The sequence below is a fragment of the Anguilla anguilla genome, chromosome 3, assembly GCF_013347855.1.
Source record: "Anguilla anguilla isolate fAngAng1 chromosome 3, fAngAng1.pri, whole genome shotgun sequence".
Classification (NCBI taxonomy): Eukaryota; Metazoa; Chordata; class Actinopteri; order Anguilliformes; family Anguillidae; genus Anguilla; species Anguilla anguilla.
Window position 1 is genome coordinate 1,974,494 of NC_049203.1, and position 20,357 is coordinate 1,994,850.

The 20,357-nt window shown below is 53.5% G+C and overlaps 1 protein-coding gene across 5 annotated transcripts; it reads left to right on the plus strand.

The window, feature by feature from the left end:
* The first annotated feature begins 1,170 nt into the window (after positions 1–1,170).
* kdm3b (lysine (K)-specific demethylase 3B) lies at positions 1,171–19,686 on the plus strand. Of its 5 annotated transcripts, none has more exons than XM_035408698.1 (25): positions 1,171–1,654; positions 3,232–3,399; positions 3,932–4,045; positions 4,791–4,896; positions 5,062–5,186; positions 5,913–5,981; positions 6,366–7,037; positions 7,483–8,743; positions 9,217–9,424; positions 9,653–9,867; positions 9,998–10,150; positions 10,589–10,696; positions 10,914–11,041; positions 11,544–11,808; positions 11,967–12,229; positions 12,505–12,771; positions 13,336–13,507; positions 13,942–14,032; positions 14,514–14,644; positions 15,059–15,178; positions 15,762–15,785; positions 17,299–17,438; positions 17,628–17,804; positions 18,001–18,135; positions 18,656–19,686. In XM_035408698.1, exons 1-25 carry the CDS (start codon positions 1,490–1,492, stop codon positions 18,734–18,736), a joined length of 5,358 nt encoding a protein of 1,785 aa, XP_035264589.1. In that variant the 5' UTR covers positions 1,171–1,489; the 3' UTR covers positions 18,737–19,686. The 5 variants fall into 5 exon arrangements, with proteins under 5 accessions (XP_035264589.1, XP_035264587.1, XP_035264585.1 ...); XM_035408694.1 differs by having other exon boundaries at positions 1,172–1,705; positions 11,544–11,817; XM_035408695.1 differs by having other exon boundaries at positions 1,172–1,705.
* The last annotated feature ends 671 nt before the right edge of the window (positions 19,687–20,357 follow it).

Genomic DNA, 20,357 nt, shown 5'->3' on the forward strand with positions numbered 1-20,357 from the left:
CTGCCAGGGATGCTGTCAGGACAGCAGAACCTTCAGCCGTCTTCTAACACAGACTGAAGACCCACCGTTTCCAGACTAAATCCTCCTTCCCCCTCCCATCCCCACCTCTGAAATCTCCCACCTTTTGTACTCAACCGGTTTTATGTTTGTTTAAAAATGTATTTATTTTTTATAATATGGATTTTGTTTATATCAGGCATTGTTATAGATGCAGTCTTTACATGTTCAGAATTAGTACTTTGGCTCTCCTGGTTAGCATAGTCCATTTGCACTTGTGTTTTAGTGGAATTGAATCTTTACTCGCTGGTCCAAGTCTGACACTATTGCCCATGTTACTCAGGTAGCTGCACTTGTATTTCTCTTAATACTGTAAGTTGCGCTGGATAAGAGCATCTATTGAATGGATGCAATGTGCTGTAATGCAGTGTGATGTAATGTATCGAAGCAGTGAGCTTTCACACCAGTGTGATGAGTAGGAGCAGCTCCACAGTGTGTTTGCTTTTGCTTCGTACATCTCAGCTCTTACATCCAAGAAAACAGCCGTTTCCTAAAATGAAGCAGTTTTGTTAGGATTTGTGTAATGATGCTGTAAAAATGATTCCTAAAATGATTCCCACATGGCTTCATCTGTTTTAAAATTTTTAGTATTCTTTGACGTGTTATTTATGTTCTACTAAAATGGAGCTGACCTTGCATTCATAGCTAGCTAAAATATTTTTTTCAACATGTTGTCTAGCTCATAGCTATGAGTAAAATCCTGTTAGCACTGTCTCTGGTCAGAGGTCATCTGGGGTGACACTCAATTGGGGACGACCAATCATCTCCCGGGTAGGGAGGGTCGCAGTCAGCACGGTTTCCCCTGTCTCAACAAACGGACTTCTCCCATTGGCACATGCAGTCCACCTGTGCCACGTGTGGAAAAAGTGCAGATCTCCAGAAGATAGGGCGTTTGCCGATTAAATTTTAAAAACTGCGTAGGCTACCGATCTGTCAACTTTTTTTGTCAAAAAAATAAATTAAAATAAAGAAACATTACAGCAGGTTGGTGTATTTGAAAACAAAATGGCCACATGATGCGCAGCTAAGTGCAATACCTTCACAGTCCACTACATGACGCAAAACAAATTGAGGCGCTAGCTACGTTTCGATGTTGGGTTTTGTGCGATTTGGTGGATGACCGCCAGGAGTCGCTGTTTTTAGTTTACGTACACGCCGAGGATTTGAACTCCGCAGCACAAGAGAGCGCTTGATTGTTGTGCGAGTAAATGGCGGACGGAGCGGGGTTGTTAGATTGTGAACAATAACACGGCAAAGCTGCGATTTTTGTGAGGTGATCGGGCTAAGTGTCCCCACGGCACCTCGCACAGGGGGGACTCCGCTACACGCACGGCACAGTAGGTCTCGCGGAGGCTTGTTTTGTTAGTAGCTACGGCCCTTGTAAGTGCATTGGAGTTCCCAGTCAGGAAGTTGGTCTTCGGGGTGGGTAATTATGGGAGACTCTCTGGGTCTGGTTGGAAAGAGGTTGCTGCTTCTCTTTCGCGACGGGGGCTCCTCTGCAGGACCCGAACAGGAGCAGGCCGTCTGGACGCGCAGCTGGGTCCGAGGGACAGTCCGGGCGGTCAGCGTGATTGGTTTGGCCAGTCCCGGGGTAGAGGTGAGCGGCGAAGAGGGAACAACAACAGCAACAGCAGCAGCGGGGCTGACGGTCAGTGTTTACGCATGGATGCATGGATATGCAGATCATAACAATAGCCGTTTTCCAATGCACAATCAATGTGAAATCGGCAGTTTAAAAAATAACATGAAGTAGCTCAAGATAACTGCATTAGAATGATATGCGGCGGGATCGATGCGCTATGAAACGGTGCCGTCTTTGTGTTGTAAATCTGCCTTTTTGCAGCTACTACAGACCGTGGCTTCGGGCCCGAGATATTACTCGCGAAAAAAGGAAAATTGCACAACTCACCCGCTATAGTTTTGACAGGCAAACCGATACAAACTAAAGTATTGTATTTTGTGATATTTAGCATTGGAGCTAATTGACTTATAGTGTCTACTTTGGTTTGAATATGATCTCGTATCACGTCAGGTCAGTTGGTCTCATGCTAGCCGGCCAGCTAGGAGGCTGGCTAATCATAAACACCACAGTTTACTGCTGGTGCTGTTTTTGGTGTGCTTTGCATAACTAGATAACTACTTACTGGAAAAAATGAAAAAAAAAAACAAAAACAAAAAAACAGCAGAAAAGAGTTGATTGGCAATGAAATATTTAGCAAATGAAAGTGTACATGTAAAGAGAATTTTACATTAATTAGCTAATAATGTTAAATGTAAAAAATCGCGGGTAGCGTCGTCTTCATACATGTTTGCATACATGCATGTTGCAAATAATCCATGTTTCCTAAACAGCTGCGAATCCGCCTTAATTCATAATAGTTTTCATAGATTTGAATTCTGTTTGTATCCCCTCTAAACAGTAATCTGTTTTGTACAATATGTCACATAGCAAAATTTACATGTTGTATTTCTGTGTAATTTAACAGATGAATTTTTTAAATGCAGTGGGGTCGCAATTTTTTATTTTGTCTGCGTGTCCCGTGAGGAATGAGTTTTCTTGAGTCTTCCATATGGAGCTGCATTCTCGGCGACGACCAGCGAACGGATGGACTTGTCGCTCTTTGCAGAAAACCTATCCTGGTGTGAACGCGCCTGCACGCGGAGCGGGATCTAGCGTTCGCCCGTGTGCACAGAGCTGACTGTTCGTACGAGGCTCGCGTTCGTTCCGGCAGCGTGCAGGACTAGGTTGTGAATTTCGGACAGTGTCTTCCACTCCGTGCCGTCAACAAGAAGCCGATTACTCGAGATTTAAGCGCCTCTCTCCTGGACGGTTGTGGGGAGGTGGAAGCACTCCAGATCTTTCGGTTCAAATTCCGATTCAGCCTCAGCTTCTGTCTGTTTGTGGGGGTGGGGGTGGGGGGTGTCGTTGGATGTCTGTAGTGTTGAGTGTGTTAAGTTTCCAGGACTTCTGTGCCCTGTGTCTATTGGCCAGAAGTGGACCTCACTATAGAATCATCAGACCCATATGGTCTGTTACGTTTGTCCGTCTGTCTGTCAAACTTTCTCCCCATGCTTTCTCTCTCTCTCTCTCCCTTTTCTCCTCCCCCCCCCCCCTTTTTTTGGAGAGCCGTGTTTGTGTTTGACTTCGTGTGTGATCCCCCGTTCCTCTTGCAGGTGTTTGTGGAATTTGAGGACTGTCCCTGGCGCGCCCGTTCCTGGGTGCAGGTTTACGGGGATGAGGTCCTGGCAGTGCTGGTGGAGAGCTCCATCGTCTGGGCGACACGCAGCGACCCAAACCTGCCTGGACCCGGAGTCACGCCCGTCTCAGTCTGCCCCGCGCTGGTCAGTACCCCCTAGCTTTGGGAAGAACGGGGGGCGCGGGACTCCGATTGGGCCTTTCAAAGTTCATGTCATCACGCTTCAGCCAATCCCAGCCCAGTGCCTCTCTGTGCCTGTTGACTCCTGAGTGTGAGAGTAAGCTCAGGCAGTCAGAAAACTGCATGGGACAGGACGTAGAGATGCACTTATATTGGGCCAATAAGAGTTCTCTATATTTGTGTGGCTATCCTTCAACCAATCCCAAGTCAGCACTGCTCGGAGAGCTTAAGGGTTGATGAACCTATGAACCTTGATGACCTATGAATCCTTGCATACAAAAAATTTGTGGCCACCGCCATTTTATAACTGCTCTGACTCTGGTTTTGGCCCTGTGTGTATGTATGTGTGCGTGCGTGCGTGCGTGCGTGCGTGCGTGCGTGCGTGCGTGTGTGTGTGTAGTTTCCGTGTGGCGTCTGATCTTGCTCAGCTAAGAAAGTGGCACATGGAGCTTGCGTGTGCCACTCCTCTGAGCCGCCGTTGTCTGTTTGCCCTCCAGGCCTTTCGACCCCTAGTGGACCGCCTGGGTTTGGGGTCCCTGGTTCCTGTGGAGTTTTTTGGGAGCAGAATCCTGAACTTCGTCCCCGATGGAAACTCTCTGCAGCCGTTTGAGGTCAGCAGGTGCAAGGGGGGGGGGGGGGGGGGGGTGGTAACCTCAAACGTAAACTGTGTTTATGTCTGCGTGTGCATAGCTGTGTGTGTGTGTGTGTGTGTTAGTCGACTGCATGTGGGTGTGTGATTCTGTATTGCCAGACTTTGCTTGCGGTTTTGTGTGTACGGTGTGTTTACTATCTGTGGGAGTGTGTGTTCGCGGTACGCTGTGGCAGGAGATGTGGCGTGTGTGTGTGTGGGAGGTCAGTTAGAGGCGGTGTTTGTTGGGCTGAGTCTGTGTGTAGTAATTTGGTATGAAAATGTGTGGATGTATGTGTGTGCATACAGGTACAGCTTGGTGTGTTTTAAAATGCACAATTTACTCATTTTGTGTTGTATGGTAAGGCTGAATATGTACTTGTGGGTATGTGTGTTGGTATATGTGTGTGGTGGTATAGTACTTCACAGTTAGAGATGGTGGTGGTATCAGACTATGTTTGTGTGTTGTGCCATAGCATTAAACTCCATGCACACGTGGGTATGTGAATATGGTATCACAGCCAACTATGTTCATTGTGGCTTCAGGGTGTGTGGGTGTATGTGCGTGTGGGTGTATGGGTATGGGTATGTGTGAGTGTATGGGTATGGGTATATGTATGGGTGTATGCGTGTGGGATTGAGGGTGTACGGGTGTATTTGGGTGTGGGTATATATGTGTTCTGTGGTATATTAGGCGCAGTGATTGACAGGTCTTGTGACCCCCCCAGGTGGAGCAGGACCTGAGACACGCCCTCCTGCAGGAGCAGCCGTCCCTGCAGACGGAGGTGGGGCTGTGGAGCAGCGACTTTGAGCTGCAGGAGATCCTGAGGAAGGGTGAGTGTGCTTAACCCTAAACCCCAACCCCATCCCAACCCCCACCCTAATCCCACCCCAATCCCACCCCAACTCTAAATCCTAATCCCCCCCCCCCGCGTAGGACCTCTCACCTCCACAGCTAAAGTTCTCTCCCCCACCCCCCTCCTCCTTGTGTCCCCCCAGGGTCGTTCACCCTCCAGGGGCGACGGGTTCGAGTCTACCAGCCGGAGTACGAGGAGCCCTGGGCACTGGGCCTGGTCGCCCAGCACAGCCTGGGCACCCACATCATGGAGGTCACCTTGGACCAGGTGCGCTGGCCTCCTGTCCCCTCAACCCCAACCCCCAAACCGCCCTAAACCACCACACAGCCACAGCCAAACCCCAAACAACCGAACACCCCCCTGAGCCCCTAACCACCGAACCCCCCACACAGCCAAACAACCGAACCCCAAACAACCAAACACCCACCTGAGCCCCTAACCATCGAACCCCCCACACAGCCAAACAACCGAACCCCAAACAACCAAACACCCACCTGAGCCCCTAACCATCGAACCCCCCACACAGCCAAACAACCGAACCCCAAACAACCAAACACCCACCTGAGCCCCTAACCACCGAACCCCCCACAGAGCCAAACAGTGCACACACCTCGTGTCCGAGGTTTTAATTGGCTGCTGGTTAGAAGGGAAACCCTCTGGTGCTGGAGGTGAATGGCTGGATAACTGTGAGGATGCACTGTTAGCGGTTAGCAGAGCATGTCTGCGGTGGGGATCTGTGGTCTCTGGAGCTGGAGTTGAATGGCAGGATGGCTGAGGATGTGCTCAGTGTTAGCGGTTAGCGGTTAGCAGAGCGTGGCTGCGGTGGGGATCTGTGGTCTCTGGAGCTGGAGTTGAACGGCAGGATGGCTGAGGATGTACTCAGTGTTAGCGGTTAGCGCTGAATGTTAGCCATTAGCGGTTAGCAGAGCGGGTCAGGTGATCGGTGGTCTCTGGTGCGTGTGCGGCGGCTCTGACCGTGTCCTGCGCTGACAGGGCAAGGCGATGCAGGTGGTGGACCCCCGGGTGATTCACGTGATGCTGGCCGAGGGCGTCTCTGATGAGGTAAGCGCTCTCTCTTATTTCGGGGACTGTTTTGTAGTTCTTTGTGTTGTGCTAGTAAATGACACAGTGTCACCAGATGTGTCTGACATTTCTTAGCCTACATGTTCGTCTGCTTTATGATTCTCCTTTCCTCACACCTTTCTCTTTTGTTCCCGCTCACTCAATATTTCTCTCTCTCTCTTTCATTTGCCCTCCCACCTATTCATCCTCTCTCTCAATTTCTCACTCAATTTCCCTTCATACTATTATGCTTTTACTTTTCTCTATTTTGTTTTCTTGCTCACTCTCTCTCACCCTCTGTCTCACAAACTCTCTCTCCCTCCCCCCTTCTCTCTCTCTGTACCCCCCCCCCACCCTCCCTCCCCCCCTCCCTCTCTCTCTCAGACCCTATCGGGCGTTGTGGGCCGGCGCAGGATGGAGAGCGATGGCGGAAAGGGGGACGGCGGGCGTCGCCGTAGGAACGCCTCGGAGAGCGAGGGGGACGCGGTGCTCAAGCGCTTCAAGGGCGCGGGGGAGGGCGACGCCCAGGGACAGAACGGGGGCGGGGCCAGCGAGGCCATGGAGGAGGGCCTGGTGGCCTGGGGGGGCGGGGCCAGACTGGGGAACAGTAACAACAGCAGCCCCGCCCCGGAGGTGGGCCAGCCCCAGGGCCAGGGCTCCCCGAATCCCAGCGTCCCGCAGGGGCAGTCCAGCCTGCGCTTCGTCTCCTACGCCAAGGAGAACGAGCGGGCGCTGGGGGGGCAGGACAGACCGGCCCCCGGGGACCCCCCGGCCCCTCCCACCCCCACGCTGCCCCCCCTCAAACCCGCACCCTCTCCCTTCTCCAACACCTCCTTCCCCTCCCTGGGGCAGATGCCCAGCCTGGTCCCGGGGGGGTCCCCCAAACCCGCCGCCGCCTCCGCGCCCGAGAAGGAGGGGCGCCTGGCGTTCCCCTCGGCCCCCACCCCCCTGGTCTCCCCCGGCCCCGCCTCCTCGCACCTCTCTGAGGCGGGGCCCCCCGCTGCCCCGCTCGGCTTCAGCCAGACGCCCCCCAGCTGGGGAGGGGCCCCGACCGAGGTAAGCCTGGGGGGGAAGTGTCCCCGTCCCAAAGTGGGTTCCAGGGAAGAGGGAGTAGAGCTTGAGCCAAAATTGAGCAGAATTTTCAGACCTCATGCTTTGAAAATCAGCAGCTGTAGTAGTTACACTGGGAAGTGCAGCAAAGTAAACTGATATTAAGCCTGTTCTGTTGAGTTGATTTTTAAATTAGGGTTTTAAATTCTATTCTTATACTGCCCACTGCTGGAGGAAATGGGTATTGGTCATTTGAAGACCACGTTTACATTTGCGGCCATGTTTATTTAGGGATTTTAACCAATCGGCAGTGTGACTGTTTAGTGGGCTCCCAATCAGAAGTGAGCCTGCAGTGTCTATCCCTGAGGATTCAGGGGGTGTAAATCGTGGGTGTTTTGATGACCTGTTTGACGCCTGTTTCGCCTGCGTGTCTCGTGCGCTGCTGTTTCAGAGCTCCAAGGCGGCGGCGGGGTTCCGGATGTCCCAGCCGCTCTTTGGCGAGGCGCGGGTCGCGACCCCCGCGCAGACCAACGGCACGGCGGGCCCGGACGCCCGGCCTTTCGGGTTCCTGTTCGGGGCCAAAGAGGAGCCGGCGCGGGACGCGGAGTCCTCGCCGAACCTGTTCTTCCAGTGCATGGGCCAGACGGCCGGGGCCGGCCCGGCCGCAGCCGCCACCGGCGCCGCCGCCGCCGTCGCCAAGGGCACCAACTACTTCACCGTGGTGTCGGAGAGCCTGGGCAAGGAGCCGCCCAGCCTGTTCAAACCCGCCCCCCCCGCCGAGAGCCTCAAAAAGGCCGCCCTCGCACCCGCGCCCCCGCCGCTCTTCGGCCCCGCCCACGGCCTGCTGAAGGACCCCAGCAAGGCGCCCGAGGCCCCGCTGTCCGGGAACGGGGCCGTGCTCAACAAACCCTTCGGGGTGGACGCCATGCCCAAACTCTCGACGGGCTTCCCCGGGGGCGTGGGCTCTGGGGGTCTGAGGGGGTCCGGCCTGGGAATGGGGGGGCTGGGGACCGGCGGTATGGGGGGCGGGTTGGGCCTGCTGGCCAAAGCCAAGGGCTCGGAGGCGCACGAGAACCTTTTCCTGCAGACTCCGAAACGCGAGGAGCCCTCCAACCCCTTCCTGGCCTTCACCGAAAAGCTGTCCCACAGCCCCTTCAGCGGGCTGCCGTCCCCCCAGACCGCCGCCTCTGCCTCCGCCGCCCCGTCCGCCGCCGGAGCCAGCGTTTCGGGTCCCGCGGAGGCGGACGGCCTGGGCGTCCCGGCGGAGAGCAAGCCCAACCTGTTCACCATGTCGGAGCAGCCGAGGGGCCTCCTGTCTTCCTCCTTTACCGCCGTCTCCTCTTCCTCCTCGCCCGTTTCCACGCTCGCCCCGAAACCCTCTGCGGGCCTGCCGGACGCCCCGCAGGCCCCCCCACAGAGCGGGGAGGGGCCGGGCGGGGGCCCCGCGGACGGGGGCGCCATCGAGCAGACCGGCTTCTCGGTCTTCGGTGGCGGGAACGGCGACGCCCCTCAGAAGTTCGCGCTGGAGGACCGGGGCGCCTCGTCGAAGCGGGACTCGGACTCCAGCTCCAACAGCGACCTGTCGGACCTGAGCGAGGCCGAGGAGCCGCTGGACGGCGAGCCGGACCCCCTGCCGCTGCGCTCCGCCGCCGACGACAAGGGCAAAGGCAAGGGCGTGGGGAAGAGCCGCCCCCGCAGCAAGCCTTTCAAAGGTGAGCGTCCCGCCGCTAGCAGAGCGCTAGCAGAGCCCAGAGAACTAGCAGAGCGCTAGCAGAGCGCTAACAGACCCCAGAGAACTATCAGAGCGCTAACAGAGCCCAGAGCGCTAGCAGAGCACCAAATGCTAGCAGAGCACCGAGCGCTAGCAGAGCACCAAATGCTAGCAGAGCCCAGACCCCAGAGCGCTAGCAGAGCTCAGAGAGCTAGCAGAGCCCAGACCCCAGAGCGCTAGCAGAGCTCAGAGAGCTAGCAGAGCACAGAGCGCTAGCTGAGCCCAGAGCACAGAGCGCTAACTAAGCCCAGAGTGCTAGCAGAACACACAGCGCTAGCTAAGCCCAGACCCCAGAGTGCTAGCAGAGCACCGAGCGCTACAGCTACAATGGGTTGCGATGCTGTTTGACTCTCCGGCCGGTGCTGATGTTCGGGGGGGCTCACGCTGTTGTTTCTTGGCGCCCCCCTGTGGCAGTTGGGCAGTCGGTGCTGAAGGACCAGACGAAGGTGCGGCGGCTGAAGCAGTCGGGGGAGTCCTTCCTGCAGGACGGCTCCTGCATCAACGTGGCGCCCCACCTGCACAAGTGCCGCGAGTGCCGCCTGGAGCGCTACCGCAAGTTCCGCGAGCAGGAGTCCGACGACGACGACCCCAACGTGGCCTGCCGCTTCTTCCACTTCCGCAGGTGTGTGTGTGAGTGAGAGTGTGTGAGTGTTCAGACTTTTTTTGGCTTATTAGGGCTGAAGTTGTGGGGTGTTGGGGCTGAAGTTGTGGGGTGTTGGGGCTGAAGTTTTGGGGTGTTGGGGCTGAAGTTTTGGGGTGTTGGGGCTGAAGTTGTGGGGTGTTGGGGCTGAGGTTTCGGGGTGTTAGGGTTGAAGTTTTGGGGTTTAACGGACTCCCCCCTGGCGTTCAGGCTGGCGTTCACGCGGAAGGGCGTCCTGCGGGTGGAGGGCTTCCTGAGCCCCCAGCAGAGCGACCCGCTGGCCATGGGGCTCTGGCTCCCCTCCCCAAACGCGCAGGAGGGCCTGGACCTCGACACCTCCAAGTACATCCTGGCCAACGTGGGCGACCAGTTCTGCCAGCTCGTCATGTCCGAGAAGGAGGCCATGATGATGGTGGAGCCGCACCGTACGTCCGCTCTTCCTCTTCCTCTTAGGGATAGGGGGGTTTCTCCGTGTTCAGGGTGATTGATTGATTGATTGATGGATTGCTGGATTGATTGATTGATTGACGTGTGTCGTTCCCTGTTGCCGAGCAGAGAAGGTGGCGTGGAAGCGGGCGGTGCGCGGCGTCAGGGAGATGTGTGACGTGTGCGAGACGACGCTCTTCAACATCCACTGGGTGTGCCGCAAGTGCGGCTTCGGCGTCTGCCTGGACTGCTACAGACTGCGCAAGAGCCGACCGCAGGAGGGTGAGCCGCCCGGTTTAATATCAGTGTGTGTGAGAGAGAGAGAGAGAGAGCGTATGTGTGTGTGTGTCTGTGAGAGAGAGAGAGAGAGCGTGTGTGTGTGTGTGTGTGTGTGTGTGAGAGAGAGAGAGAGAGAGAGAGAGAGAGCGTGTGTGTGTGTGTGTGTGTGTGTGTAAGAGAGAGAGAGAGAGAGAGAGAGAGAGAGAGTGTGTGTGTGTGTGTATGTGTGTGTGAGAGAGAGTGTGTGTGTGTGTGTATGTGTGTGTGAGAAAGAGTGTGTGTGTGTGTGAGTGTTTGAGAGTGAGAGTGTGTGAGTGAGCGTGAGAGAGAATGGATTTGGAAGTGTGTGGATGTTGATGTAGTGTGTGTGTGTGTGTGCGTGTGTGTGTGTTGATGTTGTGTGTGTGTGTGTGTTAATCTGACTGGTTCCTCCTCCCTCAGAGCCGGATGAAGCTCTGGATGACGAGGTGTTCTCCTGGCTCAAGTGTGCGAAGGGGCAACCGCACGAGCCCCAGAACCTCATGCCCACTCAGATCATCCCTGGGACAGGTCCGTTTAACCTGCACCCCGACACGGGTCAGCCCAACACGGGTCAGCCCAACACCGGGTCAGCCCAACACGGGTCAGCCCAACACAGGGTCACCCCAACCTGGGTCAGCCTAACACTTAAAGCTGTGTTTAAATGCAAACTCCTTCCCTGTTGATGGCAGGTCTGTTTTCCCTCTCGTGGTGCTTGTCTAATGAACCCTCTCCTTTCCCTTTGCAGCTCTCTACAACATCGGGGACATGGTGCACGCTGCACGGGGCAAGTGGGGCATTAAAGCCAACTGCCCCTGCACCAGCCGACACACCAAGCCCCTGGTGCGGCCCAGCGCCCCAAACGGCCTCTCACAGGTACCCCCCAAACGCCATCCCTGTGCTGTGCTATGTTGTCATGTTGTGTAATGTTATGTTATGCTATGATTTGCCGTGCTATGTTATGCTGTGCTGTGCTATACCGTACTATGCTACATTATGTTATGCTATACTATGCTATATTATGCTATACTGTGCTATGGTATGCTATGTTATGCTGTGCTATGCTATGTTATGTTATGTTCTGCTATGCTATGCTATACAATGCTATATTATGCTATGCTATACTGTGCTATGCTATATTATGCTACGGTATGCTATGGTATGCTATGCTATGCTATGTTATGCTATGTTATGTTCTGCTTTGCTGTGCTATACAATGCTATGGTATGCTATGTTATGCTATGCTATGCTATGTTATGTTCTGCTATGCTATGCTATGCTATAATATGCTATACTATGCTGTGCTATGTTATGTTAATGATATCGCAGTGTATGGGTGAGGTTTTGGTCTGTAACGGAGGCTCTCGTCTCCCCGCAGTCTGGCGTTAACTCCAGCGGGGGTGCTACTGGTGCGGCGACGCCCAGAGCGGACGGCGAAATGGCGACCACGCCCTCGCCATCGATGGTCAAGACAGAGCCGGTGGCAGAAGGCGGGATCGAGCCCACCGGCGACATAACCGGCGGTAACACTGCCCCGCCTCCTCCTAAAGAGTCCCGCCCCCCCGGAACAGACTCCGCCTCCTCCTCCGCCCTTCATTGGCTGGCAGACCTGGCGACCCAGAAGGCCAAAGAGGAGACTAAAGGTGAGAAAGGTAAGCTTCCATGTGTGGGTCAGCATCATGCCTGTTACAGTGTCCTGTGTCGCACATCAATAAATAATTTACTGTGTAACAGGGCTGCCAGGCTCTCTTTGTCTCTTTTTCTCTCACTGTCTGTCTCTCTCTCCCCCCCTCCCCCCCAGACCCCGGCTCTCTGCGGTCGGTGATGTCCCGGGACGGTCGCTCACCCTTTGGGCTGGACTCCCTGGGCACCCTGTCCAAGCCCTCGTCCTCCCTGTCCAGCCCCAAGCTCTTCAACAGCCTGCTGCTGGGGTCCGGGGGGGCCCAGCCCAAAGCGGAGGGGTCCAGCCTGCGGGACCTGCTCAACTCTGGGCCCGGGAAGCTGCCCCAGGGCCCCTCCGACCCCGGCGTGCCCTTCCCCTCCGTCTTCTCCACGTCCTCAGGGGTACGGGCACGCACACACACACACACACACACACACATGCCCGCATGCACATGCTCGAACACACACACACACATACACACACACACACACACACACACACATACACACGCACACACACACACACACAGACGCCCACATGCACGTGCTCGAACACACACACTGCCTGTGTCATTATCAGTTAGGCTGTCTCGTTGCCTGACAGCATATGTCTCCTCCTCTCTCTCCTCTCTCTCTTTCTCTCCTCTCCCCTTCATTCCCTCCCTCTCTCCCCTCAGGGTGATAAGTCCAAGGGCAGCCTGCCTAACTTCCTGGATCACATCATCGCGTCGGTGGTGGAGACGAAGAAGGCGGAGTTTCGGCGGGGCGGGGCCGATGGGGCGGAGGCGGGGTCAGTGGGGCGGCGGGACGGCGTTATGGGCCTGAGCGTGCTGGACCCCCACACCTCCCACTCCTGGCTGTGTGACGGGCGGCTGCTCTGCCTGCAGGACCCCAGCAACGGCAACAACTGGAAGATCTTCCGCGAGTGCTGGAAGCAGGGCCAGGTGAGCCGCGTTAGCATGGGGGGGAGGGGCGTTAGTGCAGGTGAGCCGCATTAGCATATTGGAGAGGGGCGTTAGCATGGGGGAGAGGCGTTCGTGCGGGGCAGAGGGGCATTGGTGTGGGGGAGGGGCGTTAGCGCAGGTGAGGAGCATTAGCACGGGGAGAGGAGCTAGTCTGGGTTAGCACAGGTGAGCAGGATTAGCGCATGTGAACACCGTTAGCACAGGTGTGGAATGAGCGCTGCCGTGCGGAGTTAGCGCAGGTGAGCAGGGTTAGCAGAGCCTCAGGTGACGGGGTTGGCACAGTTGGGTTGGCTTTAGCGCAGCTAAGCGGCGTTACTGCTAGTGAGAGTAGCTAGCTCTGGTGAGACGCTTTAGCACAGGCCAGAGTGTGTCTCACTCTCTAGCCTGTGCTGCCTGTGTCTCTCTAGCCTGTGCTGCCTGCGTCTCTCTGGCCTGTGCTGCCTGTGTCTCTAGCCTGTGCTGCCTGTGTCTCTCTAGCCTGTGTTGCCTGTGTCTCTAGCCTGTGTTGCCTGTGTCTCTAGCCTGTGTTGCCTGTGTCTCTAGCCTGTGCTGGTGTCAGGGATTCATAAGAAACTGAACGGTGGCCTGTGGAGACCGGAGGCCTTCAGCAGGGAGTTTGGCGACCAGGACGTGGACCTGGTCAACTGCCGGAACTGCGCCATCATCTCCGACGTCAAAGTGCGGGAATTCTGGGACGGCTTCCAGGTCATCTCCAGTGAGTTCAGAGTTCAGCTGAAGAGGAAAAAATGTATCTGCCAAGACTGATACAATTTCGACTTCTGCTGTTGTTTGATAACAGAAATGCACTGCCATCTTGCTTTATGGTTTTAAAAGAAATTATTCTCGCCCTCTGACTTGAAAAGAACGAATTTTTCATACTAAAATAACATTCGTTATCTCGTTATCTTTGTGATATAAAATTCATCCATGCAAGTGTGGACACATGCCCATGTCCTATGAGGGGGTTGGAGTGACAGTTGGATGTTCCCGTCTTTTAAAAATTCTGTGGAAGACAGTATGCTGTCATTCCTGTGGTTCCCACTCCTCAAGTTCCCATGATTCTTTGCTGACTCATTGGCTGTGATGTCATTGGGATGTTGGTGAAATGCCTGATGGGATTTGTATTTTGTGTGTGTGTGTGTGTTACAGAGCGGCTGCAGGGGAGTGACGGGCAGCCTATGGTGCTGAAACTGAAGGACTGGCCTCCTGGAGAGGACTTTAGAGACATGATGCCAACACGGTGAGACACACGCACACACACACACGCATACACACACATACACACACACACATACACACACACACACACGCACACACACATACACACACACACGCACACACAAACACACACTCTCTCTCACACACACACACACACACACTCTCTCTCTCACACACACACACACACACACACACGCATACACACACACAGACACACACACTCTCTCTCACACACACACACACACTCACACGCATGCACACACACAGACACACACACACACGCACACACAAACACACAAGTACACACACACTCTCTCACACACCAGAACTATCAAAATGACTACTTCCCTCTTCCACACGGACCATACAGGTGGTGTCATTGTGTTTGGACTGTGTGTCTGCACGTGTACCTTTTGTGTGTAACTGCAGCGATGCTGCTGCAGTTTGGGGGTATGTTTCTAAACTGACCTCTGTGCTCTCTGTGTCTCTGCCCCCCCCTTCAGTTTTGATGATCTGATGGAAAACCTGCCCCTCCCAGAATACACCAAGCGGGACGGGCGGCTCAACCTGGCCGCTCGCTTACCCGACTTCTTCGTGCGGCCCGACCTGGGACCCAAGATGTACAACGCATACGGTGAGAGCGTCACCTGCAGCCCAGTCACTGACAGCGCCACCTGCAGCCCAGTCACTGACAGCGTCACCTGCAGCCCAGTCACTGACAGCGCCACCTGCAGCCCAGTCACTGACAGTGCCACCCACAGCCCAGTCACTGACAGCGCCACCTACTGCCCAGTCACTGACAGCGCCCGTGTCAGGATCTGAACATTATATTACATTCACTTACAAAATAGCATTACATTTGCCTATAGAGTTGTAATAATAATAAACTTTTTAAAGCTATTTTCATACATTGCTGTGCACATAAAAGAACAAGACCACCGTAACAACAAAGCAACCAAAGGGAACATTAATGCCTAAATGATGAAGTGCCCCGCCCCGCGGCGGCTACAGGTGGCGTACAGGTGACGCCGAATGCTTCTCTCCGCAGGCTTGACCTCCTCGGAGGACAGGAAGGTGGGCACGACCAACCTGCACCTGGACGTGTCGGACGCCGTCAACGTCATGGTGTACGTGGGCATCCCCGAGGGAGAGGGAGACTTCCAGCAGGGTGAGTGAGAGGGCGGGGCCATGGTGGAGTGGGCGGGGCCGGGCGGAGTGGGCATGTCTGTTGAGTGAGTGGCGGGGGCATGTCCGAGTGAACCTGTTCCTGATTTTTTTTTTTTTTGGTATTATTTTGAATTTGTTGTCTTTTTTATAGATAAAAATATGTTTGTGACTGCATTGTGTGGTGCATTCTACAGCCGTTGCTGAAGTGTTTTAATATGCAAGTCAGGTGTGTTTTCAGTTATTTTTAGGAGGCTGGTAAAAGTTTCTCATTTCTACCATTTCTGCAAAATGGCTGGAAAAGGAGCCAGAAAACTTTTTTTTGTTTGAATTCTTTATTTTTTGTTTGCAAACAATATGAACGGTTGCTTTTCTTTTCAGTTTTAGTTTGAGAAGTTACGACTGACGCACACACGCGCACACACACAGACACACACACACACTCACACACACACACACACACACTCGCACACACACTGTCTCCTCGGTATAGACCCTTGTGTGAGGGGGGCCACAGGCTGGGGGCCATATTGGATTCTGCAGTGCGGTGTTTTTGTGTTGATTGTTGCAAAATGTTTCCTTCACAGACGCAGTCCCCAATGGATTTGCAGGTCTGTGTATTTTAATATTTTACAGCCCCCACCCCCCCACCCCACCCCAGCATGCTCCTCTAGGCTAACTCTCTTCCCCCCCACCACTGTTCTACTTCTCCCATTGGTCAGCCGGGGCACCTGACCAATGGACTGGCTAGGACTCTCACCCAATCACGTTCTACTCATCTTTCCTGTCTTTCCTGTTGTAGATCAACCGTCATATTCCACTCCTACTAGCTCTGCTGAGGGAGGTTCCTGTGTGCCTCTTTATTTATTTATTTATTTTATTAAATGTTTAATTTCCCAGTGGTGTCCCAAGGTGTGATTTGTGTGACTGCAGTGCACCCTGGGTAACTGCAGTGCACCCTGGGTGTTCCGCAGAAGACACTGAACGTTCCATGGTACGGGAAGTGCAGTTCCCCCATTGCAGCAGCCAGAACTTCACTGACAGTGATTGATGGATACTTGGATACTTTTTTTGGCTACTTCCTGATAGCTGGGGTTTGGAGGCACATTTAGATCTGCTCCTTCCAGGATTGATTCCCTCTGGGAAGTTTTTTTTTTCTCACCATTGTTTGAATTTTTTTTTTCCCCATTGGGGATTTTTTTTTTACCACTGGGTGGTTTTTCAGTCATTCGAGTCTTACATTTCCTGTTTGTTTTTTCTATTTTCCTGTTTTCGTGTAGAGCATCGTAGTGACTTAGTGTCTCTGTAAAAAGCCCCTTTGGATTGAATATGACACGAGGGTGGCTGGGGGTTATGTGTACTGATGAGTCACTCGCTCTCAGTGCAGTGTGCTGTCCCAAATTTAGCATATTGCAGTGATGGGATACATTATGTTTGGGCATTCAAAATAATATTGTGTGTGTGTGTGTGTGGGGGTGGGGGAGGGGGGGGTAGGGCTTCTGTTTCTCTCAGGAGTTACATTTAAAGCATCATCTGCTGGAATTGGCTAATATCACACCCGGGTCTTTGGCCATGGCTGATATCAAACCCTGGTCTTCGGCTATGCCTAATATTGAGTATGTCTTTATTTTCCCAGAACAGTAGAGAGTGAATTCTTCTTCTAAACTCCATTCAGTGTTCTATCTTCCTTTTGTTCAATTCAAGTGCAGTTTTGCTCATGTGTGGTGTATATTTGTGAATTTTGTAATGTGACGTTGTACTTACCTGTTCATTTATTTATTTTTCTCCATCCTTCCTTTGAAAAATATTGTTTATGACTGAACGCATTTTTTTTCATCCTGTACTTTTTATTGTCTGTAAATTCTTGAAAAGATTGAATCCAGGGCACATACCAGCTTCACCAGCCCTGTTAACTTTGATTTACGTCAAGAAATCTTGATGGTAAAAGTTTAAAAAATTCGGCCTGGGGTCACTTGGCACCTCTGTTGTGCAGTAGTGAAGTTAGCAGAACCTGGTCTCAGGATGAACACAGAACCGACCCTGTCGCGCCATGCTAGCCGTGGCTAAACTTCCTGTCGCGCGATGCTAGCTGTGGCTAAACTTCCTGTCCGGCCGTCTGCGCAGAGGTCATGACGACGATAGCGGAGGGGGACGTGGACGAGGTGACGATGCGGCGGATCTACGAGGGGAAGGAGAAGCCCGGCGCCCTCTGGCACATCTACGCCGCCAAGGACGCGGAGAAGATCCGCGAGCTGCTTCGCAAGGTCAGGGGTCAGGGGTCAGAGGTCGTCCCCACACAGCTGACAGCCGTCAATATCACTAGCATTAGTAAACGTGTGGATGGTTGGGATTGAAGAGATGAAAGTAAACTTCAGCTAGTGTGTGAGTTTGTGCCTGTCTTTACCTGTGAGCGTGCTGTTTCTGCTGTCTAATTTTCCCATGGGCCTTTGCAGGTGGGAGAGGAGCAGGGGCAGGAGAACCCGCCGGACCACGACCCGATCCACGACCAGAGCTGGTACCTGGACCAGGTGCTGCGGCGGCGGCTGCTGGAGGAGTACGGCGTGCAGGGCTGGGCCATCGTGCAGTTCCTGGGGGACGCCGTCTTCATCCCCGCGGGGGCCCCGCACCAGGTGGGCCTGGGGGGGGGCTGGGGGGGCGGGGCGGCGGGCTGGGGGGCGGGGCGGCTGGGTGGGGGGCTGGGCAGGTGGGGCTGGTTGGTGCAGGGCTAATCACAACTATATAACATAACATAAATGTGACGTATCTCCCAGACGTTTTAATATTTTGCTCTGTTTTAATGCTCACCTGTCCCTCCTCCCTCCTCAGGTTCATAACCTGTACAGCTGCATCAAAGCGGCCGAAGACTTTGTCTCCCCGGAGCACGTGAAGCACTGTTTCAGACTGACACAGGAGTTCAGACACCTGTCCAACACACACTCCAACCACGAGGACAAGCTCCAGGTGAGCACCGAATGGTGTCTGGTCTGGAAGAGTGGGAATGGCCGCAGAAACCGATCCCAGTCAAAGACAACGTTAAACATTACGCCACTGGTGCGCACTCCTGGTCTCGGAGAGAAGAAGGCTGTGCAGGTTTTTTGTTTTTACTCTGCTCTTAATTGATCAGTTATAACCCATTAAGCTGCAAGATCACACACATACAATTAGAAAGTTCTTAATGGCCCATTCTGATGCTGATGTCACAATCACTGCTGCTGATTGAAAGAAGGGTTCTAGAACAACGCACGACATGTTCTACTGTTCTAGAACACTGGCTTGGAATTTCTGAGAAAGCGTTTCCAACAAACCCACATTTCGCAGGGTTTTTTGGGAATGGCTGATTGCACAGCTTGCTCCCCTCGCCTGGTTTTCTGGCTCTGCTGGTTTCCGTGGTGTCTGGTTTTAAAGTGAGGCGAGGGGTTAGCGTTAGCGATGGTGCGGTAACCGTGTGGAGCTGACGTGCCTCTGTCTCTGGCGCCCGCAGGTGAAGAACATCATCTACCACGCCGTGAAGGACGCGGTCGGGACGCTGAGGGCCCACGAACCGAAGCTGGGGCGCTCTTAGTTCCTGCTCGCCCCCTGCTGCTTCCAGACGGGGAGACGCGTCAAACCTCACAGGAAGTGGCGGGGAGGGAACGGCCTTTCGTTTCCTGTTCAGAAAGATGGCGGACGAGCTCAGCGATTCCCTGCTCAACTCCTGGTCAGGATGAAGGAAGCGCTTCACGAGTGTTACAAAAAGACTTTTTCCCCCCCCAGTGTCTTTAGATTATTATTTTTTTGGGCTTCATATTTAAAGACAAAATGTATTTTCTTTTCCAAATACACCTCCCCCCCCTCCCCCCCCCCCCGTGTGAAAGGCATTAGGTTTGAGAGTAACCTGGTGACGTGCCTTCTGAGCTAGATATCGATTCTGAAAACATGAGCTCCCGTCCTTTTTAAACTTTTTTTGTCATCTTATCGTTTTTAACCCCCCACCCAATAGAAGAGTGTAGCTCACTTTCGTTTGACTGTTTTTGAGCACCAGAGTTTTAACCTCCCTCACCCCCCGCCCCACCCAATACCACCACCCCGTCCCACCCAATGCCACCACCCCGTCTCGGTGGAACAGAACCAGAAGCAGTTAAGGGGTTAAACAGACCAAAGTTCTCTTTTCCGTGGTTTGATTTTCTTCCATTGCGGTGACTCCTGCACTTGTTTTTAAACACACAGCGAGGGGAAGGACGACTGAAGCGAAAGAGGCATCGCTGATAAACCCGTTTTTCAGTCGTTCTTTTTCTCACCCCCCCCCCCCCCCCCCCCGACAACCCCCCGCGTCCAAGGATCTCAGCGTCGTACATTTTACATTCAAAACTTTATTCAGTTAGAAACAGAACTCAACAACAACAAACAACAAAAAAACAAACTACTGGTCATTACTGTATTGACATATATTGAGCGTAGCAGTCTGTATGATTTTTTTTTTTTTCTCCTCAAAATAAATTTTGCAAATAAAAGAAACTTTGTTCTAGCTTAAAACCTGCTTGTCCGTCCACTTGATGTCTACCCGATGTCTGACTAATGACTACACAGGTTTTGAATTGTGGGGTTGCTCTGGTATCTCAGCGGCTTCCATGGAAACTGTGCAGTGAAAGGTTTGTACGGCGTGCTGACTGACGGCATTGACCTCGCGGTTAATTCATGCGACCGGAAACTTCTGTGACGTTTCTGCCAACGGACAAAATGCATCCCGGCACGTCGAGCAAGATTATGCTGGTGGCAGTTCCAGTCGAGCCCTTGCAGGACTGCATGTGCTCAAGGTTCGACAGGCACGGATAACTGGCAACTGTAGCCAAGAAACTAGCAACTGTAGCCAAGAAACTAGCAACTGTAGGCAAAAAAGCTGGAGGTCATAAATGTGCTTAGTTGATTGATGTATTTAAGGGGGGGGCAGGGGGTGGGGCGGGAAGGGTGGGGGGGTGGATTAATAGAAAGTACAACTGAACAAAATAGAGTTATTTTCTGAAGGCACTGTACATCTTAATCTCACGGTTTACTGACAGCTTCAAATGCAAGAAAAAGTGATTCTATAAGGTCATTAACGAGGAGCGTGGTGTCCAGCCTGATGCCAGAACAGCTGCATGTAATCAATTTAGTGATTGGTTTACAAAGACCCCGTGGTTCCAAGTCCTGGCTGAACGTTGGACTGA

Coding starts and splice junctions, on each gene's coding strand:
- kdm3b (XM_035408694.1), top strand. CDS start 1,490: ATGGGAGACTCTCTGGGTCTGGTTGGAAAGAGGTTGCTGCTTCTCTTT. Junction 8,744..9,216: donor CCGCAGCAAGCCTTTCAAAG/GTGAGCGTCCCG, acceptor CCCCTGTGGCAG/TTGGGCAGTCGGTGCTGAAG. Junction 9,868..9,997: donor GATGATGGTGGAGCCGCACC/GTACGTCCGCTC, acceptor GTTGCCGAGCAG/AGAAGGTGGCGTGGAAGCGG.